The sequence below is a fragment of the Epinephelus fuscoguttatus genome, linkage group LG6 (assembly GCF_011397635.1).
Source record: "Epinephelus fuscoguttatus linkage group LG6, E.fuscoguttatus.final_Chr_v1".
NCBI lineage: Eukaryota > Metazoa > Chordata > Actinopteri > Perciformes > Serranidae > Epinephelus > Epinephelus fuscoguttatus.
In genome coordinates, this window is record NC_064757.1 from 21,933,189 (window position 1) to 21,961,082 (window position 27,894).

A 27,894-nucleotide genomic window follows, 5' to 3' on the forward strand; every position below is an offset into this window, starting at 1 on the left:
ACTCCATCTACCCCCTCCAACTCCTTGGACTTAGTGGGCTTTAAACCAACCCCGTCTCACACACACACACATACACCACCTCTCTCTCTTTCTTTTTCTAAAAGCTATGCACTGCCTGCCTGACAAATGAATGTAATCTGCCCCTTGTGTGTGTGTGTGTGTGTGTGTGAGAGAGAGAGAGAGATATGGGGGGTTGAGGAGAAGCAGAGTGAGGAGGCGGGACTGTCAGCATTTCGTGTGTGATCAGTAGTACTCCTGAGTATAGACTGTACAGCATCAACAGTGGAAGAGAAAGAACGAGGACAGGAGAGGCTGGCTGGTTAAATAATAACAAGTCAGTCATGAGAAGCAGTGCTTTGTGCGCCTCTGACGTTGAGCCAGGCTGTGTGGAGGACAGGCAGAGGTGAACCTTTGCAGGAGAAGTGGAGGGACGTATACGGAGCATCTGTGATAAACCTGAAACAAACACAGACTCGGCTGTTGCCATGGGGGGCTCCCTCAGCCAGAGCAGGAAGGGCTCCGTCAGCTCTCCTCGGAAGAAGAGCAGCATGTAAGATGAGATGCTTTGTTGTTTGTGTGTTTGTGTGTGCAAGTTCTTGATAAGGAAAGGTAACTTGGACAGGCAGAGTGTGTGCACTTGGTCAAGGACGGTGGATCAATTTCACCCTTTGGTACTTGTGTTGTCTGGCGTGTGTAAACTCAATGCTTCTGTATCAGGGAGGGGAAGAGGAGTTGGAAATGAGGGGTTGAAGGGCAGTGCTGAGACCTTGATGCTTCCTGTAGAGTCATGGTTGCTGGACTGAAAGCAAGTCAGACTGCACCACACTCAGCCTCCTCTCCTGTCATGCTATTTTAAATGCTATTTTGGTATTCAAATCTAAGAAAAGCAGGAAGAGCCAGAGTGGTGCGACTGATGACATTAGTAGAGCGGCTAATTTGATGAGCATGAGCTGACCATGCTCCTGAAATTAAAGCAGCATCGAAGCCAACTCCAAGTGACATTGGTTTTGACATTTTAGCAGCAGCTTTTATAGTTACAACTGCAGAGGAGATAATGCTGCTTCCAGCTATTAATTATGTAGCTGTGACCTTAATTCTTAAATGGTATTTTAATCATACAAGGGGTTGGCTACTGTTTATTTCTGTCCAAGCAGGTAGCACAGCTTCCTGTTCTGTTCATGCAGTGTGTTTGACATCCTTAAAGTGCTGTGTGATGTATGAACCGCAGCTGTCTGGAGCTTTACGTCAAAATGAAGAGAAAGGGAATGGAGATGTTGTTGCTGAGGCATTCGTCAGGGCTTAAAAGCACTTAAGCGCCATGCTTCCTCTATTTTTTTTTCCTTTAATCCTTTGTAACAGAGAGTGAGTCCTTTCACTTTGTCCTCCCAGCTGATCCCTGTGATGCTGTAAAGCTCTTATAAAGCTCCTTGAAGCGGAACACTTTCAACATGCAAAAATGTATAGGCATATTCAGACAGTCTTTTCTTAAATGTCACTGTGTTCACAGCAGTTATATATATGAGAAGCAGTGGCGCCATGTACTGAAGCAGATGTTTTAGAGATGGCAGGGAAACACAGCAAATGACAGAAAGAGAAGGATGTAAGCGCACAGAGAGACTGACACTGAGACAAGCCATGTTAAAGCAATGCTCATTGTTATTTCAGTGTTCTTTGTTTTAATCTCACTGATCACAAAAGCATACTGTAGTCCTCTGCATCTGTGTTTGTGTTAGGGTAGGTGGGGGTTGCGGTCCTCCCTGTGGGAACACTGGGAAGCAAAGGAGTGCCGTGGGATCTCAGCTTTCAGCTTCTGATCTAATTTTAGTTGGCTTAATCATCCGTTTTATGTCCTAACTGGAGCAGTCTTAGATGTACACTTGACTTCCTGTTCTCCAAAACCCCTGAACATCCTCACAGTCCCTCATTTGGGAAGAGGCTGACCTGCATTTGGAGCTCATTTCTCGCTGCAGTGGTATGAATTCAGGCCAAGCTGAAAACTTTGCTCGTCTATAGAGAGACACACACATTGTGAATACATGAAGAGACAGGCACAAAATGTGAAGATGTACATTTTAATTATGCATAAGCTTGCACTGACTACGCTTGCCAGGATGAAAGTGAAACTCATTGCTGAATCATGTTGACAATGATGCCTGAAAACCCTCACTTGCCCTGTATTGTTGTAGATAATGTTGATACATTATAGTGAAATGAAAGCAGTTTTATATGCCATTTTAAAGGGAGATTAAATTTAGTTGTAATTGATTTAACAAGCAAAGAAAATGAATGGAAACACCATAAAGTAGAACAGTAGGGGGTGTGTTATCTCCCTGCCCTGTGCGTGCATGTGTGTACAATGTACATGCACTATTGTCTGGGAATTGTGTGCTCTTGTGTCCCTGTTACAGTCAGGAACAATAGCTCAGCTGGTGTCTGAACATGACTCCTCTCGGGTGAACCCCTCCTCTCTTTCTCCCTCATTCTTTCTCCTCTTTTGTTTTATCATGCCTGTATCAGTTAAAATGTTCTAGTAGCACTGTGAGTGCTGTGGCTCCATTCAGTCTAACTCTGTTCATCCTGTGCTCGTGTTCCGCTCTGATTGCAACTAATTGGGTGTTCTCTATTAAAGATGCAGAGAAGTCAGGGATGTAGAAGCAGCTGTGCTTCTGAGAAGCCTATCAAAGACTCTGGAGCATCTCTGTCTCTGTATATTTAATCTCTCAGAGCCTGCTGTGGTCTGGATAATACTGAGCTGCATCACAGCATAAAAATCTACGGTATGAAGTAAATATCATCAGCAGTGTTGCCTTCTGTCTGTGTGTGCATGGTGTCTATATGCATGTTTTCATAGTATAATACACTTGAGACCCTTTCCTAAGTGGTTGCCATGGTGAAACCCGAGATCCCGTCAACTCTGTTTAAGATCCCAAAGGTGACGCCAGACCGGTTATGTATCTCTCCCGCTTTCTCTCTCTCACCTGTTCTTCCCTAAGCTCCTTTTGTCTTCTTCACTCTTTCATCCTGGCTGAATTTGATGCTTTTGTGTTTTATGTTTTGCTTTATCAATGTGGAGAATCTGGGTGAGAGTCTAATAATGACCACCAGATGGAGCCATATCACAGAAAAAGCCAACAAGTATGATCCAACAATATTATTCTGTTCAGTTTAGATACTGTTAGACAGTCAGTCAGTAGGTCTATCCATCTGTCCATTACTGGAGGGAGTACCTTTTTTTTTTTTAACATTTGCACTCATGTTCATGTCTGACATGGAAGACCACTGCAAAACAATCAGTTGATATATGGTCATGCACACATATATTTTTGCCAGTACTCGTATCCCCACATTTCCTTACATTCACACGGTCACATACTTTTAAATAGCAGACTGTGTAGTTGCAGCAGAGCATGCGCCGGAACATTATCCACTTGCAACTTCCTTTTATTATAAATATCTTTTGTACTGCTTTCTATTGAAACCAAATCATACTGACTCATCCTCTAACCGTCTGTTTTTCAGCTGTATCCTCCTCACAAAAGCTTGTTTGCAATAAAGAGGAGTAACTTAGTGAAATATAAAAGAAGCCACTATCAAGTATGACATTGTTAGACTGATTCGTCCTCCAGTGCAGATGTCTGACTGACAACATAAAGACCCCTTTTTCACCAGATGCCTATGTTGCCATCACAGAACACTCATCTGGCAGGTTGTCACTTAGTCAAGTTATTGCATGGAAAAATGGATCCTTTCACTTCAAAAATAATGACATACAGTTGTTCGTTTTAAAGGTCTAATGTAGAGATTGTAGCTTTCAAAGTTGAAGTTCAAAAAGATTGCATATACAATCCCTGAATAATTTCAGTCAGAGAGGATCACAGCTCTGATGTGTATTGCACTCAGTTTTGGAATAGAGGGACTTGTTTTTTACATTGTCCTATAATAACCTACGTCAGCTGGGCTGTTATGCTTCCTTAACAGCTATTCGAGTTGACCAGGAAGAGCACTGATGTTGTAAATACTGACACTGACATGTTTATTACATTGCAAGTTTGCTGTTTGACATTTGCGCTGTGTAAATGTTGATCAAAGTAGAGACATTTACAGACAGCGCATTCTACTGTCTTTGTATGTAACTAATAATTGAAATATGGTTAGTGAGCAAGTCTAAAATTAAAAGAGTGGAAGCTGCAATTACATGCCGCAATATGAAAATGTTGGACAAACAACATACTGATGACTCTGTTATTCTTAACTGTGCTGGCATATAAATGTAAAATTTGTCTTCACGATGGTGCTCATAAGGAAGACTGTGAGGATTTTAAAATCTAAATAGTCTCACCCTCCTGGGGGCTTGACTGTGCTCAGTAATAATGTCTATACATTCCAACCATTAGGTTATCATTGCATAAGTAATGCTCAAATTTAGCCTATAAGTAATATTTTCATGTACTTGTACACTGAATATATGCTTATCAGTGTGTGGCTGTTATACGTTCTGTCCACTAGAGGACATTACAACATTATCAACAAACATCTGGAATTACCGACAGGTGGTAGTTTTCTGGCTAAGTAATAATTAAGCTTAGGCACAAGATAAGTAATGCTAACTTGTCAACTTTGGACATTTTCAATCTCACATTACTTCTTAAATTGTCAGGAGTGATAGCCTCCATTGGTGCATCGCTCTCTACCATTTCTGATATTGTAATTTTCGAGGTTAACATAAGCATTTGGAATGTGACGTTGTGATTCAAAACTGTATTGTTCATAAGACGTGACAAAAGCACTTCATTTTCACATGTGGGTAGGCCGAGGCAAGAAGGTTGAGATTCGCTATTGTTAGCCAACACATTTATAATAAATGTTATATATACATATTATTAGGGTGACTCAAATTCTACAAAGCTTCAATCGTTGTCAAGGTAATCAACGTCCAAATCAGAAGGAAGGAGATGGCAAATGTCAGACACAAATGAGGCCAGTGTTGTCAGTGCAGTCATGGACCCCTGCTTCAGGCGTTTAATTGGTAGACCGATGAGGAAAAGGAAACAGGTTAGACGAACTGCGGATGATTATTCTCTGCTGCAAACTGTAGCGAAGCACTTGCTTTTGTATCTAGTGATGGGGTCTGACTCACAGTGCTCTGAATTATTTATATCTGACGGTTTGAAACTTTGTTTGCAATAGTCCACCTTCCACCTTTTCTCCCCCCTCTCTATTACTCTCTTTCTCTCACACCTGCATAGTGGGGCTAAATCCTAAAGTCGACTCAGGTGCAGGTGGTTTATTAGTATATATGATTGATTACTATTCCCCATCAAAGCTTCGAATATTAGAGGATAATTACACTGCTGCTTTGAAGACTGTAAAATGGTATTTGGGACACTCCTTCATATTATATGTAAAATATAACAAGTGTTTTTTGAAAAAGAATGAAAGCTAAAAAAAAAACAAAAACATATACATTTGAATAGTAATTTCAGCCTTAGATTAGTATAAATATTTCAGTTATTTGATTTATATTCGACTCCTGAAATATGTTCCAGCAGACCTATACAAAATGTCAGATTGGTGACCTTCTGTCATCATAAAGGGGATTGAGCGCGGAGATAAACAGTCTGTGATAGTTGAGAAGCTTCTCTAATTCCCTCTCAGTGTGCACACACACACATAACTAGTTATCTCATTCAGTATCACACCACCTCTGTTGCAGCTCACAGGCATGTTTATCATTTCTGATTTATTCTTAGCTCATAACCACACATGCTGCCATCAGTCAAAATATAATTGATGATTAAGGATGTGCATTCCTGCTGGATTAACCAATGACAGACACACCAAATAGCAGAGATGGTGTGTGTATGGTGTAATATGTCCACTCCTGCAGCTTTAGATCACATATGGATGCACTGTGTGTGGGTTTGCCACTGTTGCACTGTGTGCTATTTGTGGTTTCAGGGTATTACATAAGAGCTGATTCTTTTTCCCTCTCTGTGTTTTCCTTCTTCTCTGTCTGTGGTCTCTGCCAGGGAGAGAGTCAGGGATATTCCCACTTCTGCATGTTGTCTCCCTCTCTGCCTAAAGACGTGTGTTTTCTGTGTGTTGTTGTATGTCCAGAGATGAGTTTACAACTTTAAGGTGTTGTAAAGAGTTTGTGCAGCACAGGATGTCTCTTGCTTGAGGGGTTTTAGTTTGCTTTCGGCAGAATGTGTCCACTGCAAGACAGACAGGTTTGTCCTCTCAGCTGTACTGACTGAGAGATAAGAAAACTAAGTAGTACAGATAAAGGAGACAATGTCAGGAATGTTTACGAACAACAACAGAGAGCATTTCAGGTTCCCATCCTGCTGAAGCGCTCACATCCTATATTCTCATCCTTGTTTTCTCTCCATCTCTCACTCTTCATTTTTAATTAATGCTGTTTTCCATCTGCCGTGCCTCTAATTTGCTCCATTTTTCAGTCCAGCTATCACAGGATTGGACAGAGACTCATTCTCTGTGTTCACCAGTGTGTGACATTATTTTTGAGTGTGTTCGTGCATGGGGTTATCTATCCGCCTGCCTGCCTGTCTCCTGTGGACCAGCTCAGTGTCATCAGCGTTAGAGCTTCTGTCTTTCTTTTCATGTCTGCCACATGTGAGCAGTAAACAGCAGGAGAGGAACCTAAAAGTACAAATAACAAGGAAAGCATCTCGGCTGCTCCTCTTTTCTCTCCCTGCTCACCTTTTTCACAGTGGCTAAACCATCCTCCTTTTATCAGATTAGTCATGGTCCACGTTTTTTCAAAGAACCCATCTCATTTGGCCTAGATGTGTTTGTGTGTGTGCGTCTGTGTGTGTGTGAGAGAGAGAAAGAGAGATGTATAAATGCGAAAGCCTGGACTTAGAGTTATGTAAGCCATCCATGAACAGCCTCGGAGGCTGTGTGAGTGAACATGCGTGTGAGCACTGATCAGAGCTCTCATCCAAATGACTTTTCTGTCAGTCTGAAGGGTAGTTGCACCATTACTGCTGAATCTAGGTTTGGCGTATTGATTTGTTTGCTGTCTGGCCTGGATGTTTTCAGTGAACAATAGATCCTCTGTAGGTTTGGTCACACATCATGGAATTGACGGTCAAAGTTACAGTTCAGATTGTATCTGTTTGTGTGGATATGGATGTATCAATACATATTGATTCTGAATATCTGAAATGGTTTTAATTTTCATTTTCTGCAGTATCAATACACCAGTATCTCACTGTCCTTTTGTTAAAGAAGTATTTCATTGCTTGAAAAATGGTCTTTTCATAAAACTTGGCTGTCTGTGCTGTAGAAAGATGCAAATACTTTTTACTTTGGTGCTACATGACCCGAGAAAACGCAGAAAAAGGACTGTGGCATATGCTTTTGCTCAAGATGTAAACAACCTACAACTAACACAATGCACCGTGTCGCACCGGGCCATTAAATGCTACTGCTGGTATGGGTTGCAATGTGAACTCATCCGTTTGACACAATAGCGACCTGCTGGTAACAAACAATCTCGTATGACAGTGAAATAGTAAGCTACATGTTTCTGAGAAAATTTGAGGCAAGAGTAAGGCAGCACAGTAACAGAAAATTGGTTTAAATTTGATCAGCGCAGCTTAGTTTTATCATTCGATCTCAGTTTTTCCAGCCTCCATTTTCACAAAGCAGAAAGCAGTATGCCGTCCACTTCCTGTTCACAAACTCTTGCTACAACAGCTAAGCAGGACACTAAAATATGTTTCTAAAGTAATTTTATGTGAGTGATAGGCAGTGCAATAATAAAATCTTGATTTATATTTGATCAGCTCTGCCTTGTTTTACTGTTTGATTGGATTTTGGTCCAAGTTTGAGAGAGAAAGGTGCAGGTCTGTCTCTTGATATGCTTCTAGGCAATACCAAAATTCGGAAGTATAGCCTGTATTACGAGCAACAGCCCAGGAGAGCCAGCAAAACTCCACCAGGTGACGCGTTTTGCATAATTTGTGTCATCGGGCAGAGTTTCACTCAGAGGGTAGCAGGGAGATCTAGGCACTGGTTTCATGGAGAGCAGTTGACTACAGTTCATTTACATATCTACTAACTTCGTTGTGATACAAAGCTGGTTAAAAATTGCAAAGTATCCCTTTAATGTTTACCACTGGCATTTTGCTGTTCTCTGCTAACCAAGGAAAGAATAGTCATCGTTGTCATGTTATAGCCTTGTTATATTTATCTTTTATTAGAAATTTTAAATTCTATGCCTTCAATGTCATTTTTTCCCCAGTGGTATCGAAAATGGTATTAAATATCAATATTTTTCAAGGTATTTAAGTGAGAAATTCCTGGTGTATTACAGTAATCATACAAGGAACATTGTTTGTCCTTGTTAAAAAACCCATCACTTCTTTCCACGTCTTCCTTTATTCACTCAGGGACAACAGGCATAATTGCTCTTTTTCTGCAAAGCTTTGTGTCACAGTCACATGGTCTCTGCTGGGAGCTGCCAAGTAAACAAACCATTAACAACTCAAATTACCTTTCAAACTCATTTTTTGGCCGCCCATACATGCCAGCGAGTCATATGTTGATCTTTAGGGCTTTACTTAATTTGCTTTATAGTTGTGGGTAATTATAGAGGGTGTAATTTCAGTGAGATGGGTTTTACAGAGGGAAGATTTTCAGAAAGTTAGGATGTTGCAATGTTATGAGTTCAGGATATGCTATGAGCCGTAAATCCAATACAAACTCATCTCCTTACATTTTTAAAATGAACTCTTTGCCTTATCATGTCCTCCCCTGCTCTTTTTTTCATCTCCTCTCTCTTAAAGACACAAACGTCTGGTAGTCTGTCTGCCCCTGAGAAACCAGACGCTTCCTTGCCTCTTAAAACAGGAAGCATTGCCTCTCCTCTCCCCCCCTCTCTTCCCTCACAATTGGCAAACCCTGAAAGAATCGCAGGGAGAGGGGGAGGCCAACTCCTGAGAGCGAGTTAGCAAACATGCAGGAGCAGGGCGAGCCGATATCTGTTCACCAGCTGATCGTCCACCCAGACAGAGAGGGGAGGGGAGGGGAGCAGAGAGAGGAGTGACTACTGATGCTCCAGTAATCTGCACAGTGTGAGTCAGTGCTGTGGAGAGCAAAGCAGCAACAGAAACAGCAGCAGCAGCGTGAGACACGTTTTCCTCTCACGAGCGCCAGCAGAGCAGAAGAGCAGGATGGGAAAGCAGAGCGGCTGAGCAAGAGGAGGAAGTGAGCAAGCCATATAGAAAGCAAGAAGGGTAGAAGCTGACGTTAGAAGGGAGAGAGGCAAGAAGACAGATCGACAGCTCCTTTTTTAGAGTCTCCTTTTTAGAGCAGAAAGGACTGTGGAATATCACTGAACCTGACTGACAGCCGTGACAATCTAAACAAATCCAGAGGAAGAGGAAGTTTACCATTAAATCTTTGAGGTGGCAGCAGGTTCAAGACTTGTCGTGGTGCAGGGATGTCCTGGTTATCTCCGGTCCAGTGGGCCAAATGGACATGGTCAGCAGTGACTGGGGTGGCGGGGGACGAGGGGCAGCCCAGATCCAAGGATGGCGAAGAGGACAAGTAAGAGGACTAGGCCACAGTGTTTGTGTGTGCTGTGAGAGAGAGTGAAGAAAGGGAGCTGGTTTATAATTGGATCTGTGTGAGATGTAAAACCAGAGAATATCTAATAAGGAAGTAGTGATTGCCTCTACATGCTTCAGTTTAAACAGCACTAGATTGATTGTGTTTGTGTAACGACTGCAGATTCCCCTGAGTCATACTGACAGGTGGTGGATATATACACACAAAGAGAGCAACACACACACACACACACACACACACACACACACAAACTGACTGATGCTGTGGTATAATCTCAGATTCTTTCCTATGCTGTGGATCCCACAGAGGCTGGGTCATGCTGTCACTGGCTAAAAACAGATTCTCAGTCAAAATACAGACACACAAACTGGTGTTTTGTGAGTCCCCGCTTTGTGTGCGCCATCCTGTTTCTTAATGAGGCACCAAACGCTGAGGATATGACTGTCTAGGCTTGTTTTTATGTGCCTGAGTGTGTGTGTGTGTGTGTGTGTGTGTGTGTGTGTGTGTGTGTGTGTGTGTGTGTGTGTGTAGGCTGTTTGGCAGTTGGGGAACAGTTGCTAGAAGTTGGGGGAAGGGAAAAAAGCCACAGTTTCCAAAGCTTTTGATTCTTTCTCTGTCCATTTCTAGTTTCTAAGTAACCATCCAAAATTGCGGCCGCTGGGGCCATCACTGGGACGTGATGCAGTGTGTGTGTATGTATGTGTGTGCATAGTGGAGGGGGTGGGTATGTATATTAGGATTAGCTCTGGCTCCAGAGTGTGTGAATGTGTTTGTGTGAACTGGTATCAGAGATGGAGTGTGGTCGGGTATTGGCACTGAGAGCTCTGCTCCCTCTCGTGCTGTTTTTCATTAGAGCACAGACGTTTTGATGTGTGTTTAAGTGGCTGGGAACGGACGGGCACACACACACAAAACCACACAAACTCTCGCTCTCCCTGTCTCTCCCTTCCTTTTTGTGTCTCCACAGTTTGAAAATAAATTTGGGCTGGGTGTCTAGGCAGCTGACACAGCAGACCAAAAGACTCTGTGTGTTTTGTGTGTATGTGTGTGTGTGTGTACGTGTGATGGGACACAGTGTGTCCTTTCTGAGGGGCAAAGGATGCAGGTGGCCTTGCAGGACTTCACTTCCTCTCCTCTCCCTTCCTGCGACTTCCTTTAAAATAAAAGCAGCTTGTTTATTTTGAACTGCTTTGAACTCTGAAATCTATTGTTTTTATGTCACCTTAAGAAAACAGAAGATTGATGTTAGAAAGCCAATACTTATTTGTTAGAAAGGCTCTCACACTGTAACACACAGTCAAGGCGTTCACTGTTATATTTACATCATTTAGTAGCTGTGTATATATGTAGACTGATGAACATTTTCAATGCTTCATTGTTCTCAAAGACAGAAGACTGCTGTTCCTTTAGCTTTAAACCAGGCAATCGGATTTTTTTCATCACATGCTCTCAGTCTGTTCATGATCATTTTGTTTTATGCATCATATTTGTCAGCTTATGCATATTTTCAATGACAAACTGAATATTTGATGTTTAGTGCCAGATAACTTGCAACACACATAGTTGAGGCTCCGACCTCTCTCTGGCCATCTCTTTGTATGTTTCTATCTTTGTCTATCTTTTTTTGAATGAATGTTTTGTTAAGCTCTTCCTCTCTCTTCCTCTCCACAGTTCAGACTCAGAGGGGACCTTTGAGACTCCAGAGGCAGAATCTCCAGGTGTGGTGAAGCTGCTGAGCCAACTGGACAACCACAAAGGTGAGATGGCTCAGCTGTTCAGCTAACCGAGCGCTCTAATACTGGTTGAACTTTGTCACACCTTAACAATGAAATTTTATATTCTCAGGCAGGGCTCAGTGTCAGCAACACAATGGTTTGGTCTCTAGTGATTCAAGGTCTGAGAAAGAATAGTATCAGTAACATTGTTAACACTGTGCTACATTACACAGAAATATAAACCTGTACTAATGAACCTTCATTAATATAGGCCTATATTTTATCTACAAGTGCACATCACACACTGAGCGAGCCGCCTGTTAATGACAATGTCGGCAAAGCAGTAATGATTGTGCTAAGTGGCTAATGGGCATGTAGCTTCTTACATTTTACATCATGTTTGAGATCGAGGAATGTCAGAAATGCAAATGTTTGCCTGCAGCGTTTACAGATCACTTTGGGTTCATCCTTTATCTTCTTAAAATGATCCCACACTTTGGATTTCCAGCTCGACATGTTATTAACTAGCCTGTGTAATTACCGCAGGTACCACATTTTGTTTTTGTTTTTTTCCAGCGACTAAGTGACCAGTGAGATCATGCCAACTAATGACATTTCTGGTCATTAACCTTTGGTCAGCAATTAGGGGGCAGCCCTATCAGCAATAGTGTTAAAACATTTCAAAGAATACTGGGTAGCGAAAGTGTGAAGGTGCCCGCTGTGAAATGTTTACTACATGCATCTTACCGTAACACCAGTGGTATTATCAATATTTTAAATCAGTACCTTTCTGCCCATGGACGTCATTTGTTCTAAAACTGTGATGATTATCAACAGGTTGGAAGTGATTGTCCTCATCGAACTTTGTGCCATTCCATTGACGCAAAAAAAGCTCCAAGTCCTTTACACTGTAAAGTAATCAAGCAGACTTTGGCAGGCTTACGTTAAAGTGTTGGTTCATGCAAATTACAAACAAAAGTATTTTCTCACTGACCTCCAGTCATACCTGCTCATAACGATATTTGTGCAGTTTTTGAGATATTTGGCTTTGAGATTAGGCTTAGGGTCAGGTATTTTGTGTGATCTGAAGCTTTAATATCAGCATAATGACACTAATGTCTTGAGACTACATTACTGTATGTGCACTGTTCCTTTGTGTCACTATGTTGTTCTTATGTCCACTGTGTCAGCTGCAGAGTCAACTTGCCTGCTTTTGCTGATCACACAAATCTTAGATCAGTAGTCAGTGTGTATGGAAGTTGAAGATCTAGTGTGTGGGATTTAGTGGTAGATTGCAACCAACTGAGCTTTCCCCATATGCGTGTAGGAGAACTATGGTAGCCAATGCGAAAACATTAACGACCCTATCTTACATGACCTTAGAAACGTGGTGGAATTCATAGCAGAGGCCAGCTCCATATGTAGATATAAACAGCTTATGCCAAGGCAAAAAACCCCACCTCATTGCTTCTTATTTTCAGATAATTATAAACTAATGAAAACATAGTTATGAATATTATATTCCATTTCTGCCAATATATCCTCCTAAATCCTACACACTGGACCTTTAGGTGTAAATGCACTCTCTCCTGTAAGGCCCAGACTATTAAATTGGCTGAAAAATGGGTAATGGATGAATACGATCTGTTTGAAGCTGCCAGAGAAGCCTGCTGCTGTCCAATCCACAGCCCCCTCCTCATCCCTCCCCTCCCTCTGTCCTCTTTTCACCCACACACACTCGTGTACCACACATTACCATGGTAACAGATAGTCTGGAGTACATCTTCTGTGCTGAAACAAATGCTATCATATCACTGATGTCTGCAAATTCCTCTTCTCCATCTTCATCAATTTTAATTTAAGTGATTAATTTTGACATATACTACAGAGGATAAATTTGGTCTGCATGTTTTGGATGGCTCAGCTAGTTGAAATTAGACCCGTTTGGACCACAGCATATGGGACGCTGTGCCAGATAATTAGAGAGAGATTAATGTGTTTATTATTGAGTCTAGTTTGCAGACAATAACAGTCTCCCTTTCATGCTAAACCAGTCACATGCTCTGTGCAAAATCTGGGTTAGTTTCATGAATAAAAGATCGGCTGTGTGGAGAAACCAATATTCTGGTTCACTATAATTAGATGGCTCAGGGTGGAATCACAGTCTTTTCATGGGAACAGCCACACGCCACATTCAAACTGTATATACTGTTGAACCAGGACGTAGCTGAAACCTTAGACAGCTTTTGTGTCTACCTGAATACTGTCTGTCTCTCTCTCAACCACTTCCTTTTCTGTCTCCTTTTCCGCTTTTTCGTAGAGTTGTGAAACTGCAATAAAGCCTGATGTTGTTTTAGTTGCTAGGCCACGTGGTGGTGTGTACTCTGCATGACTGGGTGTGGTTCCTCTACATCTGTTCCCTTTCTCCAAAGGGCGTGTGTGCGTGTGTGTGTGTGTGTGTGTGTGTGTGTGTGTGTGTGTGTGTGTTCTGAAAGTACCCATATTTTCAGCAGAAGCTTACATAAACTTGCATTAATTGAATGCATGATGTAATAAGTCAAATCATCAGCCTTCAGTCATGACAAACGATGCGAGAAGCTGTTACCCGCCCAAGGTGAAACCACAATGACTTCATTCATGGTGTGTGCAAGTGGAGGAGAAATATAGAGGAGTTTATTTCAGTTTTATTGTTCTGTGTAGTTGTGTGAGTCTTACAGTATGAGTGGGGTATTTTTCAGTAACAGAGAGTCCTGTGTTTCAGCAGCAGTGTGACTCAACGGGGACCGGCCCGCTGCTGTGGTGGTTAGCTAGCTGTTAATGGGATATGTGAGGACACAGGATGTGAAGTGCTCTGAAAGGAAGCCTGCAGCCATTTTAAATGCTCTAACAGGAGAAGGAGAGGCCGTCATTTGAAGTTTATATGTCTGAGTGACAGATTAAATCATTAAGTAGCGATAGGATGGGGGATGTTTTAATGTTTTGGGAAAGAGATGTTGAAGGAAGAATTAAGATCTGCTTCCCTCTGGGTCAGCCCTGCAGTGTTTCTCCTGCTGCCTTTCTGACACGAGTTTCTCTGTTGCTGTTGGTAAATATGTCCTCATCTGAAACTCTGTATTGTGGTGTGCACCAAGGTTCTGTCCTGGATCCTCTTGTATATATACTGTGTGTATAAACTTTCCTTGACCAGATAGTAAGTCATTTCAAAAGGTAGCTCCTGTCACAGATATGCAGATGATATTGAATTATTCATTCCCTTTAACCCTCCTGTTGTCTTGAAGCATCTGTAGTCAATATTTTAATGTTAACAATTGACAATGTGAAAACAAGGTGCCAATATGAAAGGTATCACTCATAGTGATGAACCCAGAGAAAATTATCACCCAAATCTGCAGCCCTCCTTTTGTTTTACAGAGCCCTACAGTACCCGACTCAGAATTATGGCAGTTGATCAGATTTGGCTATTCAGTATGAATATTCAATGATTTTTTTTCCTAAATAAAGCTTTAAAGTTTGTATGGGGTTCAGCGGGACTTTTATTGTAACAGTGACATTTATGTAATATAGTAAACAAGCTAACGACAGATCGGGAATGTGCAACAACATTTTTTGCAGACCCTAGATAGCATTGAAATTGGTGCCTCATGACCAGAAAAAAAAACAGAGAAAAAGGGCTGTAGCATTTGCTTTTGCTCAAGAGGTAGAAACCTATGACTCTCAGTGTGCTGCAACAGATCAATAAATGCTCCCGCTAGTGGGTGACATAATGCGAGTTGCTCATCTGAAAAAAACAAAACAAAATGGAGGCAGACTGTACAAACAATCTCAAATTACAGTTTAACAGTAAGCTAATATGCGTATGTTTCTGAAAATATTTCAGGTGAGAAATAGATGACGCAGTAACAGAATCATGGCTCATATTTGATCAGCACTGTTTAGTTTTACAGTTTGATCCCAGTATTTTCAGCCCGTTTTAGAATAAATAATAATAAAATAGTATGGACTCTGTTCTTGTTCACTAATTCTCATAATAAAGCCAAACTGCACTAAATTATGTTTCTGAAGACATTTAAGGCTGCAAAGTATCCCTTTAAGTGTTTCATTCAAACTGTTTTTTTTCTTGCCAAAAAACATTGCAACACTCAGCTCCATTGTGTCATAAGTGAGACTTGATTGTTTTCCTCTTGGTGCAACTATTGTAAGTCCCATTTCACCTACAGAAGCAAAACATCCCTGGATTGTTTTCAGTTGGTCCCTCTAAAAGGTCTTATTTTGCACCAGTGTTTATTTCTTTACACTCATACTCAGATTTGAGTTCAAGATTCTTGTGATGACCTTTACAGCTCTTAAGGGTCAGGCACCAGCCTACATCAGATACCTACCGTAGACTCAAAACAAGGGGACATTGTCTTTGAGGTTGTGCTTTGTGGGCACCTTTATAAAACAACTTCAAAAGATCCACCTCTTTAGTTTGTAGTTATTTCTATTCATGTTGTTCCTACTCTTTCTGTTCCTTCTAAGTCTGTATTACGTGTCTGTTGCCTCATTTTTTATTAAGAGGCACTTTGTGATATTCTGTTTTTGTTTTTTTTTACAAGGTCCTTTATAACTTAGCTTTGTTTCTTTTCTTCCCTCTTCACAGTTCTTCCTGATGTTACAAACCACATTCTGGACAAGAACTCCAACCAGGATGTCAGCCCAGTTTCATCCCAAGACGTTGATTCCCTGAACAACCTCACTGGCTGCTTACCTAACGACCGCAGCATTGGTTTGGACCAGAACCTCAACCTGACCCTCAGCAGCAGCAAATCCAGCCCTGGAGAGGGCCTCTCACCATCCAGCCCTCTGCTTCAAGCCCTCAGGCCACCAACACTGTCCGTCCTCTCCCCACTAAACAAGCCCGATCCTTCAGAGGTGGATGACGAGGCTCCGGTGACGTCTGACTCCAGCCCGGATTCAAACTTGATCCCCACTCATGACATTTGTGTGGATCCTGACTTGCTTAATGGCAACATGAACTCCAACTCACCAAACACAAAACTGACCTGTGAGAGCAACGGCATAATTATCACGTGAGTAAAACACAAACATATCCACAGGCTTCTTCAGCCATCAGTCTGTGGCTGAACTAATGTGATTCAATAGGTTTTCTAGCAGAACAATGTTCTTTCTTTAATGGTCGTGGGGAACAAATGTGAATCTCTGCTGTGCACAATGTAGGCTACCTGAAGGGACCAAAATGTTCCCATTTTAACCAGCTGTGGTGGTTTGTAGCGTATCCTCAAAAATTCTATCAACTGTTGTTTCTCTCCTTCACATCCATTCATTTCTCATCAGCATTATTATGGTTTATTATAGTTTTGTTATTGCTTTAAGTTATCATTTTATTTAATAATTTCAGTTCACTTTATCTTTTAGTTCAGTTTTCAGGATGATTTGTTTTTAATTTGCTTTCAGATGCAGATTTAGGTCAATTTTCAGTGTCCATAGTTGGATGAAGTATTTTTAAGAACCATTTTGAGTTTGCTGACAGAAAATGAAGTTTGAAAGGTAAAGAGACATTAAAGTGTCAAACGTTGCCCTCTTGTGGTTTATGTCTGTTAGTTTCCTGCCAAAGAAGAATCACAATTCACATCTCTATTACAGTATATATTGTAATCCCTGGTCTCTTTGTGTGCACAGATGACCAGATATGTTATTAGAAGTTGGTTCAAATGATGTTATTTAGTTTGTTGATTTTTTTTCAAGCTGAATGAGTGGTTTGACATGGGAAACACATTACTTGTACAGAAACAGGGCCTTTGAATTACATATGCGATGAGTTGCATTGTGCAGGCAATTATACAGTCAACTTCCTGTTTATTCCAAACACCCTCCTTATCTCATAAAAGAGTTTAAAGGAAGAGCCAGGAAAATACTTTTATTGCCAGTTTATCTTTTATCATATTACTTAAATTGGCTAAGGATTTTTGGGATATTTTAATTTCACTTTGATTTCAATATTTTGTTTTAAGCAAGGTTTTAATTTGTGGTTTAATGAAAACTCTCACATGTTAACGCTCAGTCTTGTTTTTTTAATTTACTAAACTATAATAACCCTGCATCCCTGTCCCGTCCTCTCCTGTGTCTTCCCTTCCTTTTTCCTTCCAAACCCGTCATTCTGTTTCCCTTCTCTCTGTGTGGCATCAGGACTGCTGAGCAAGTCCATTTCCTCTGTGTTCTGTTGTAAGTACTGTATATCTGTGTGTACAGATGTGTGTGTGTTTGTAACCTCAGTCCCCTTGCTGTTCTTAAATGTAAGTCCAAGTCCAGGTCCTCCACTTGACCCAAATTGTCCTTCAATCACAAAGTGAAGGTGAAAAAAAGCAGTAGGAGTAGATTTAGGAAGTAGAGGAGAGAGGGTGTTAGTGTAATTCCCTCTAATGCTCTGAGCAACTGTTCTTGCTCTTATTTCAATTTGGAAACAATCCTTCATTAATCTACTTTTTCTCCCCCGCTTAATTCAGCACTTTTAGCAGAGCATGTGAACACAGCGCACACACAGAGCAGAGCAATGAGGTCTGGCTGTAAGGCTTTCTGTCTCTCCTGCTTCCTCCTCTCATCATCACGCCTGCCCACATGTACACACATGTGCAGAGATATGAACAGGTTGGTGTTGACACTGATGTTGTTATTGAACCTTTATCCTCAGGAACTCCTGTAAAGCAAAGCAGAACCAGCTGATGCAAAAGGACTTCAGCGGACAGGTAAGAGCACATAATGTTTCTGCTTCCTATCATGTGGTGCGATTAGCATTTAAAAAGCTTCATACAGTCAGTGTAGTTGATTATATTTGCTGTTATTACAGGATGACCATCATGGAGACCACGCCACAGATGAGGAGAAGTTGGCGAGCAGTGTCGGTGTCAAACCAGACAAGGACCAAAGCAGTGAGTAAACGGATCAATGAAGATTGATTTTAATGTTGCGCCACCCAGTTACAGCTCACACTGATACAGTAGTGAATAGTTCAGTTATCAGTGAGGGGCTCTACTGTGCAGAGATCAGATAACTGGATGTTAGAAAGCATTCTTCAGCTTTCCTCAATCAATATTGAACAGTGAGAAGGTCATCTTTACCTCACTGTTATAGACACACACATTAATCATTTACTTTACGCATCATTTATCATTGAAGCTTGTGACTGTGTAGGTCATGAGCACTGTGATGGTACATTTGTTTAGAGCAGCAGTGTAGTCTGTTTGCTCTGTTGTTTTGGTGTAAAAAAACACATTCAGATTGAACGATCACACAGCAGCAGGTGCCTTCAGGCTGCTTGTGACACAGCTTTAGTTACTGGCTGTTCTGATCTGAGCAGGCCGCACACACTGTTACTGGTGTTATGTAAGAGTACATCACTGAATCAGGTGCAGTAGCCTGTGATTTCAAAAGGTATATACAGTACAGGCCAAAAGTTTGGACACACCTTCTCATTCAATGCGTTTTCTTTATTTTCATGACTATTTACATTGTAGATTCTCACTGAAGGCATCAAAACTATGAATGAAACTTGGAGTCTTGTATTTAATAAAAACTAAAATAACTGAAAACATGTTTTATATTCTAGTTTCTTCAAAATATCCACCTTTTGCTCTGATTACTGCTTTGCACACTCTTGGCATTCTCTCTCTGTTTCAAGAGGTAGTCACCTGAAAGTCCATTTCACAGGTGTTATCTGTTAATTAGTGGAATATCTTGCTTGTATCAGATGTGTGGTAACCATCAGTTGTGCAGAGAAGTCAGGTTAATACACAGTCCAGCCCATTGACCAAAATTCCTTATGGCAAAACCAATCAGTAACTAAAGAAAAGCAGTGGAGTAGATTTAGGAAATGAAGGAGAGTCCGGAAAATTGCAAAAACTTTAAATGTGCTCTTTCAAACCATCAAGCGCTTCTAAAACTGGCACACATGAGGACACAGGAAAGAAGAGCAATGAGGTCTGGCTGAGGATGTTCTCTGTCACCAGCCTCATCGCAGTTAACATGTCAGCTCAGATCAGAGACCATGTGAATGCCACACAGAGATATGAACCCATCTCTGAACAACTGTTAAGAGGAGACCTTTATCAGGCCTTCATGGTCAAATAGCTGCTAGGAAACCACTGCTAAGGAGAGGCAACAAGAAGAGAGTTTCAAGAAACACAAGGAATGGGACATTAGCACAGTAAATCTGCTTTGGTCATGAGTCCAAATTTGAGATCTTTCCAATGTGTCTTTGTGAGACGCAGAAAAAGGTGAACGGATGGATTCCACATGCCTGGTTCCACGCCACAGATGAGGAGAAGTTGTTGCTGGTGACACTGTTGTGATTTATTCAAATTGAAGCCATCAGAACCAGCAAGGACCACAGCAGTGCAGTACATGCCATCAATGGTTTGAGTTGACGATCATTTATTTTTCAACAGGACAATGACCCCAAACACACCTCACTGATCCAGTTGACCAAGAAGGAGAGTGAGGAGTGCTCGCAGATGATGTCCACAGTCAGGACCTGAATCAATCAGATGGTTTTGAGCTGGACCGCAGAGTGAAGGTCAAAGGCCAACAAGTGAAACATGGAACTCCTTCACTGTTAAACACCATTTCATTTATCATCTTTGAAGCTCATGGAGAGTGCCAAGAGTGTGAAAGCACTGTTCAGAGCAGGGTGGCTATTTTGAAGAAACTAGAATATAAAACATGTTTTCAGTTATTTCACCTTTTTTTGTTAAGTACATAACTCCACATGTGTTCATTCATAGTTTTGATGCCTTCAGTGAGAATCACACACTGTTACTGGTGTTATGTAAGAGTACATCACTGAATCAGGTGCAGTAGCCTGTGATTTCAAAAGGTATATATATTTTTTTATTTTTACTGTGAACAGGCAGATTTAAATGCAGAAACATTTTTTTATGAGTTTGAAACATGAACAAACAGTAACTCACAAAGTTATCATAGTTTTGTATTTAGTATTTTATTACATGAGGGGTGTTTGTCAGGGGCAAGATTTCAGAAGTTCAGAATACGTATTACAATACATAGCAGTCATGTTGACATCCTAGTCTCAATGAACAAATGCATCAAAGCCTTCTCATGCTTGATGTGTTTACAAATTTGACTAAACTGACATAGACTAAAACTGAAGACTTCTTATGTATATTTTTATTTTCTTTAGTTAGTAGTGTAAATACACAAGATCGTTTCAGTCTTCTCTTCTTTTTTTTCTAAATTCTAGTTTTAAGTTTTTATTTCAGTGAACTAAATATCGTTTCACACTTAGTTTTAGGTTTAGTTTTAGTTAAATACAACACCCTTTCTCACAGAAATCTGTCATTGCAAGAGGAAGTGATGAAGATAAAATGCTGCGACAAATGTCAAGCCAAGTAAAACAAGTCATTATGGCTCCTTTTGATTCATCAGTTTATTTCAAGGCAAGACTTAAAAACGTGCAACTGTGCAATTGAAAGGTAATGTTGCATAAGTCATGAGAATACTACTGAGAATACTTTTATTTTATTTTTTATTTCTTTTTCAGTGACAATGAGCACATCTGGTTTCAATAGTGGGAGAAATGTTCTAATGTACTGCCACCTGCTGGCCATGATGATGAACTATATTACATTACCAGCCACAACATCTCTCACCCCGAATTCTTGTTAACATGTGTATCACTTTCTTTCATTTCAAGACTGCCATGTGAATTCAAAACCTGAGGACTCTGACTGCTGCTCTGTAGTAAGTAAATACCACAATTGATCATCCTACATGTGCTGTGTCAGGCCCTCATACAAGCTATTTATTTATCCGCATCACCCAACACTCTCATGCATAGGACATTTTTCATGGAAGAAGCAACAGCAACTGTTATGTGATACCATCAGTGACCACTGAGTGGGGGTGACGCACTCTTTTACCAGTGAAACTAAACTCCCACCATCAGTTGTAGAGAAGATAAAAACAAGTTTAGACTTGCCCCAGCATTACATTTCACTTGTTATTGTATTGGTCACATTGGGACATTGTGTTCAGCTCTTTGTACTTTTATCTGATGTAAAATGGTGAGTTACACAATATATGAAAAACTGTGCAGGCGCGGCCTTAAAAGTCATTAAACAGTCTTAAATTTTAATTTCTGAAGTGACTATTGCCACACACAATTTTTCTTAATTTGATTTATCCATCTTTTAATTTCTTTTTCTCAAAATGAGTCAAGTTCTTCTGTATTAAAGTCCACATTTCTGATCTGACCTACCACTGAAATTGTCTTTATACTTGCACTTACAAAACGTAGATTATCCGAACTCACTGTAATAACCATATTCCTAAAAAACCTACCTCTGCTTGGGTCCACACACTACTTACCTGTGTTCTTACCTGCAGTATTTGAATAAAAGATGATTGAGTCTTAAATTTGATGAGGAATTATCTGAAAATGTCTTAAGAAGCATTAAATTGTGTCAGATACCCTGTGTGCAAAGAAAGTGTATTGTGACATTAAGATCTAATAGACCGCCAGTTTTGTGTTTGGAGCCGCCTGCGTTGTTATCTAAAGCTAGAGTCTGATCGTCTGTCTGATATGATGACCGCACTGTGCTGCTGACAGCAGGAGGTACTTAGTGTCTGCCACCATGTTCATGTACTCAGGTGACAGATGGATTTAGATTATTACCCAGGAGATTAGAATATGACGGTCATAATCCAGGGAAGGACAAAGTGAGAGAGGAGAGACAGGGAGTAGAAGAGGAAGGATTGAAGTGTGCAAACTGAGAGGCAAGAGGGGTATGGGGTAAAAATGAGAATGAGGGAAGTTTGAGAGAATGGAGTCATAATTTGCAGTTCATTACAGAAATAAATGTTTGTGTCTCCCATTCATTGGTACACTGTAACTAACTGGTGATATAAACTATAGCTAGTAACATGACAACACTTGTATTGGCTTTCCTGAGCACCAGAGTATAATGGGTTTCTTAGAAAAAAAATCATTTGTAGCACAGAAAATGCATTTTAAACTAATGAAAGAAAAAATAAGAAGACACAATATTAAACAACAAACCAATGATGAGGAAACACTAGTAAAAAAGGGGGGGGGGGGGAGGGTGTAAAAGGTATAGTTTTATGACAGTATAATTGAATGTGCTACTTGTGTTTTTGTCATAAATACCTCATGGGGCTTACCTCCCAACATAACACTGAATGCACAATAAAAAACAAATGTCAACATAACTGATTTCCCTCTCCCTTCAGCAGTTCGATGACCCATGCAAGCTGAAGAAGAAGTCGGAGGGAAGTGAGATGCAGAAAACAGGAAGTCAGGTCCTGGATTCCATCTGCATCAGTGAGGCAGAAAAACAGGCCGTTCTCAGCCTCATTAAAGAGGAGGTACACACTTTTATCACACTCATCCCACATGAAATATGCCATCAGTGTGTTTGTGTTCGCCTTAATGGATCGTGAGAGTGTTTTTTCTTTTGAATGCTCAATTAAGCTCACACAGTAGACATCTCTTTTCAGATCATCACTAAGGAGGTGGAAGCCAGTGACTGGAAGAAAAAGTTTGAGGACAGCAAACAAGAAGTCACTGAGATGAGGTTAGAAAACATGTTGCTGCATGCTTTTTACTCATGACCATCACTGATTGATGTCAAAGGGGGTCCTGTGAGCTTGAAACATTCTGTCCACAGTTTGTCATAAATTTAAGTAAATTTGTTTTGTCTCTTTACAGGAAGATTGTTGCAGAATATGAGAAGACAATCGCTCAGATGATTGGTGAGTGGAAATGTCAGAAGAACAGGCTCCTGTTTTTCATGTAACCATACAAATCACAGGTTGCTGTTGTGATTTTAGTGCCACTGTGTGTTTGTGTCATCTTGTACTGTGAGTGTCCTGCTACACTGACTTAGACGCAGTAACATTGGTCCAGATTGTCTTGTATCAGGAGAGATAAGGTGGCAATTAAGAAAGCATACATTTCACTCAGGTCTTTTCTCTTTATTTTTTTTTTTTTTACATATCCTTGATTATGTGGTTAATGTAATCACTGTTATAAGACTGCATGTTATTTCGCACTCCACAATAATGCCTCCGTCTTTGCTTCTCTCAGAGGACGAGCAGCGCAACAACTCAAGTGCCCAGAAGGCTTTGCACGCTGTGACAATGGAGAAAGACGCAGCCCTGGCAGACCTGAACTCAGTGGAGCGCTCTCTCTCTGACGTGTTTCGGCGTTATGAAAATATGAAGAGCACGCTGGACGGCTTTAAAAAAGTAAGGGGTCATAGGACAAGTTCATGTCTAGACAGTTGCTCAAGGAAAGTGTCACTTTTAAGTGCTGAGATGATCAGCTGATAGTTGCACAAGTTGGAGGGCTGTAAGAGGATTAAGGTCAGAATGGACGGTAGATTGTGATTAGGGGCGGTGGTCTTCTAGAAGTGAGAGCAGCAGGGGTTTACACTGAAGGTGACCACTTAATGAATAACATACTGTTGTCTCACTCAACAACTGCCACAGAATTAAACCCCACAGTTAAAGATGTTTACCCCCAAATTTCGAGCCTGCAGCTGGTTTAGAGCGGCAATGACACTGTGGTTGTTTTTTGTTTCCGCCCACAGAATGAAGAGGTGCTGAAGAAGTGTGCTCAGGAGTATCTGGCCAGAGTCAAGCAGGAGGAGCAGCGATACCAGACTCTTAAAGTCCACGCTGAGGAGAAACTAGACAAGTATGTCAAGTTGATTATAAGAAATGAAATATTTTTATGGGTTTGAGATGGTGTTAATTTACCTTACTCCATGTCTCAGGGCCAATGAGGAGATCGCTCAGGTGCGTGCAAAGGCAAGCTCAGAGAACATGGCGTTGACCGCCAGTTTGAGGAAGGAGCAGATGAGGAACGAGTCTCTGGAGCAAGCGCTGCTGCAGAAGGTAACAAGCATTCTCATTTTTCTGCCTCCTTATTCTAGATGAAATATGAGACTTGCAAAAATACACAATACAACATATTTAACCTGTGTTTACAGATACACGATGCAAAATCTTCCTTAAAAAACATTGTACAGACTTATGCAGAAGTAATTATTCTCAATCATCACTTATGACCAACTAGAGGTGTGTGGTACTGTGATTTTCTGCAGAGACTCTGCCCTCTGTTTTCTTAATTTCTTCCTATTTTCCATGTTCGAGACATTCATGGGCGTGTACCTCCACAGCACTCAGGAGAGGTCAGGCTTTATGAAAAGGTAGCAACCAGGTGCCAGCCAGACTGTTAGCAGCAGGCATCCAAGAGACACAGTGCCAAGAAAACACACATCTAGCCAGGCGAAACGCCAGACGAGAGTGAATCTGGGGTTGGCTTTTACTTTCACTGTCACTGGCGAGAGTGTTTACAAACAGTAACTGACAATCCTGCATAGAATACCTTCGGGGCACGGTCACACATACAGGAAATAATCATTGGCAAATAAATGTCTCTTGTTCATTTCAATTCATTGTAAATGAAGAGGTGAATAAAACATTTGCTTCCAGTGGCAAAGCAAATTTGCACCTTTGCATTGCGTAGAGTTAAACTTTGGTGAACTTTGACTGGCGATGTCGTAGCTTCAACCTCAATCAATAACAAAGACGTGTGGAGGAGACAGTGATTGTTGCCTTGTCCAGCAAGACAATATTTTGTGATATTGACCATGAAAAATACAGACTACCACATCAGAGATGCTGTCTGGCAGAAAGTAAGACAGCGATGGAATGTAAGAATAACATCATATTTCGCTGTATTTGTTAGCAAGCTAGCTAATATTAACTAGCAAGCTAGCTTTCTGTGTGTGTCAAATCCAGCACTGCCCACATTCAGCCCTAATATCGCCTCAACGAGCAATGGTCACTCACCTACAGTCACTCATGTGTGACTGTACTTTTAAGATGTATTTTAGTGCAGGATCTTACCATACAGAGGTATATTAATTGTACTTATTTATCCGTTGTTGTGTTGTTATAGAATCAAGAAATAGAGGAACTCACCAAGATCTGTGATGAGCTGATTGCCAAAATGGGAAAAATAGACTGAGAGACACTCCCTGTGAATCGGCCACTGCCGTCCCTGCGGTCCTGCCTAACAGTGACGCCCTGTGCATGCCCCCAGCCGAGAAGCAGCTCTTGTACCCTCTGCCAGCCTTGCGTCACAGAGACTGTCTATGTAAAGATGTCTAAAGTAACTTTCTATATACTAAAATTGCACTACTTGTGACCTGAATCAAGAAGGTTCTGTACATGCTAATTATAGTTTAATCTCGGACTGTGTTATATGTATGTGGTCACGTTGTTTTGTTTGCATTTTTGCCCATCATGATGCCATCTGGACCTCTTGTGCTTCAGCCCATCATGCCAGTGAGCAAACACCCGCTTGTGACTCAACTTAAATTCCCATCAGCTTAACATCTAAATTCCCAGCAGCTCCTCCAACAGGATGACATCATGCAGGCGGGGGTTGTTTTAGAGTTACATTTAGGCGTACAGAATATTTCGACGGGCTTTGACAAGGATTGTTTTATGTTAAAGCAACAATCTGTGAAATGTATTTTTCTATAAAGTAAACAAGGACTTTTCTCTGAAAGAGCAAAGCTCAGGGGTATTGTGTGGGGCAGAATGAGGTCAGGGTTAAAATCAGGCTGCACAAGAACTGGAGGAAAGGATGTAGGATTGTTTGAGGACATACGGTAGTCCTCAGAGGCCTTGGTTTGTTCAGGAGTGACACTGAAGACAGAAAGAATCTGGACCACATGTCAGTGAAACTAGTGCTGCAAATAATTCACAGCATTTACTTTACCTGGATTCTGGACACAGTGTTTATCAGTCACAGAGAAGTAACACAACCTGACAATCATAGACTTTTCTTTGATTATATAAACTTTGTGGAATTATCTTCTCTGATCCATAAAGTCGTTAAAATGGAAAACTTAAATGAACTCCACCACTAAATGATCCCGTGTCAAGAATCCTGAACAACTGGAAAACTTTAAACAAAATGACTCTATTTTTGTTGAAGATATTTAAAACTATTATAAGAGTAGCAAGTGTTGCAATATGTCAACATTATTTTTCTTTTTAAACCAACACTGTGTCACAGATTGAGTGCCCACTAATCACATTTACCTCCTACCATGAAGGAAACTAAGAGTTTGACAGCATTGTAAGAAGTTGCTTTAGTGTAATGAAGATGTGAGCTCTCATGCCTGTATTTACAGCACTGCACCGGTTTACTCAGCAACAGATATATCTGTTTCTTTGCATGATTATTTTCATAGCTTTGTTTCTCAGAGTGCAGATTGTTTTCGTAACACATCAGTAAAACTAGTTGTGTTGTGATGAATTTGGGGACTGTGAGTTAGTAACTGGGTATCAGTGGAAATACTTCAGAACTGGTGCCAATATGATATCTGAGCATTGGTTCTGATGCAGCATTGATGTTTAAGAAAGGTATAACTATGATTTAAATCAGTATATATGTAGTAAAAGAAAGTGAAACAAGACTAAAAATCTGAAATATTTGGTACATTACAGTTTTTAATATTAATTTCTGAGAAGTCAGTCACTATTGAAAAAGCTGAAATGTCCATAATGATACTCAGACTCTTCACCACCACGTAAATCTACATGATGTGCCACAGTTTACATTTAATGCCATTCTAATGTCACGTTACCTCTCGTTACTCAGCTGGTTTGTCTCTGCTTCACAAAGTAATGTTTTGTCACTTTAGCCCCTCTCTGGAATAATTGTTTGTACATGTATTTGTAAAATAGAAGTGACGATCTCACACTCTGTTGACACATTGAAGACTAACAGCGTGAGTGTGTGTACGTTTGCCTGAATAAACATAAATATAATTTGTTCTACTTCAAGTTTTTCTTGTTTTTTTTTTTAACCCTTTTTTACAGTTGCTCTTTGTACAGTTGTTACCTTTAGTGTAGACTCAAGCAGAAAAGTATGAATCCTCAGTGTGTGTTGTTATGTTTGTCAGTAGGCGTGTCATGGGTGGACGCAGAGGACAAGCCCCTTTCAACACATTTGGCCGTGGGCAACTGCGTAACGTGAAGGTTGCATTTGCCATATAATGGAAAGAATAATAATCAAGTATGCACAGTTGTATCAGGAAGAAACATCACATTGCTACCATTAATTGGTGCATAAATATTTACCAGAATGCAGGAAATTAAGTGAAGATGAGCCCCCCCGCCAATGCTGAAACAAGACTTAGGCCTTTGGTGTCGTGACCTCAGCTTCAGCCTCATGGTAGTGATGTACAGTGTTTACTTCCCAACATACTCAAACAAACACACTCCTACATGTCCCAGCTTAAGCAGTGACAAGGTGACCTTGAGGTTATTGTGTAGCCTCAGCATCACTCTACATGCACACTTTGAACACTTCTCAGTAGTTACAAAAACAGTATTATAGATACTCAAAAAATGACCTCAAAATCATGTTCATAACACTGAGCTGTAACGGTGTCTCACTGTTAAAGCTTGCCCAGTTAAGTCCATTACCAGAGGCTGCTGGCTGTGCAGCATAGATGGAGAT

The 27,894-nt window shown here is 40.8% G+C and overlaps 1 protein-coding gene across 3 annotated transcripts; it reads left to right on the forward strand.

Moving 5' to 3' along the window:
- Positions 1-246: 246 nt before the first annotated feature.
- Positions 247-27,207, forward strand: LOC125890452 (transforming acidic coiled-coil-containing protein 1-like). Of its 3 annotated transcripts, none has more exons than XM_049579102.1 (13): positions 247-550; positions 11,272-11,357; positions 15,955-16,384; positions 18,004-18,058; positions 18,160-18,241; positions 21,022-21,068; positions 22,578-22,712; positions 22,845-22,921; positions 23,056-23,099; positions 23,434-23,594; positions 23,939-24,045; positions 24,125-24,245; positions 25,315-27,207. In XM_049579102.1, the coding sequence occupies exons 1-13, from the start codon at positions 486-488 to the stop codon at positions 25,381-25,383; spliced, it is 1,479 nt and encodes a 492-aa protein (XP_049435059.1). In that variant the 5' UTR covers positions 247-485; the 3' UTR covers positions 25,384-27,207. The 3 variants fall into 3 exon arrangements, with proteins under 3 accessions (XP_049435059.1, XP_049435058.1, XP_049435057.1); XM_049579101.1 differs by lacking the exon at positions 247-550 and adding an exon at positions 9,033-9,579 and having other exon boundaries at positions 22,581-22,712; XM_049579100.1 differs by lacking the exon at positions 247-550 and adding an exon at positions 9,034-9,579.
- Positions 27,208-27,894: the final 687 nt, after the last annotated feature.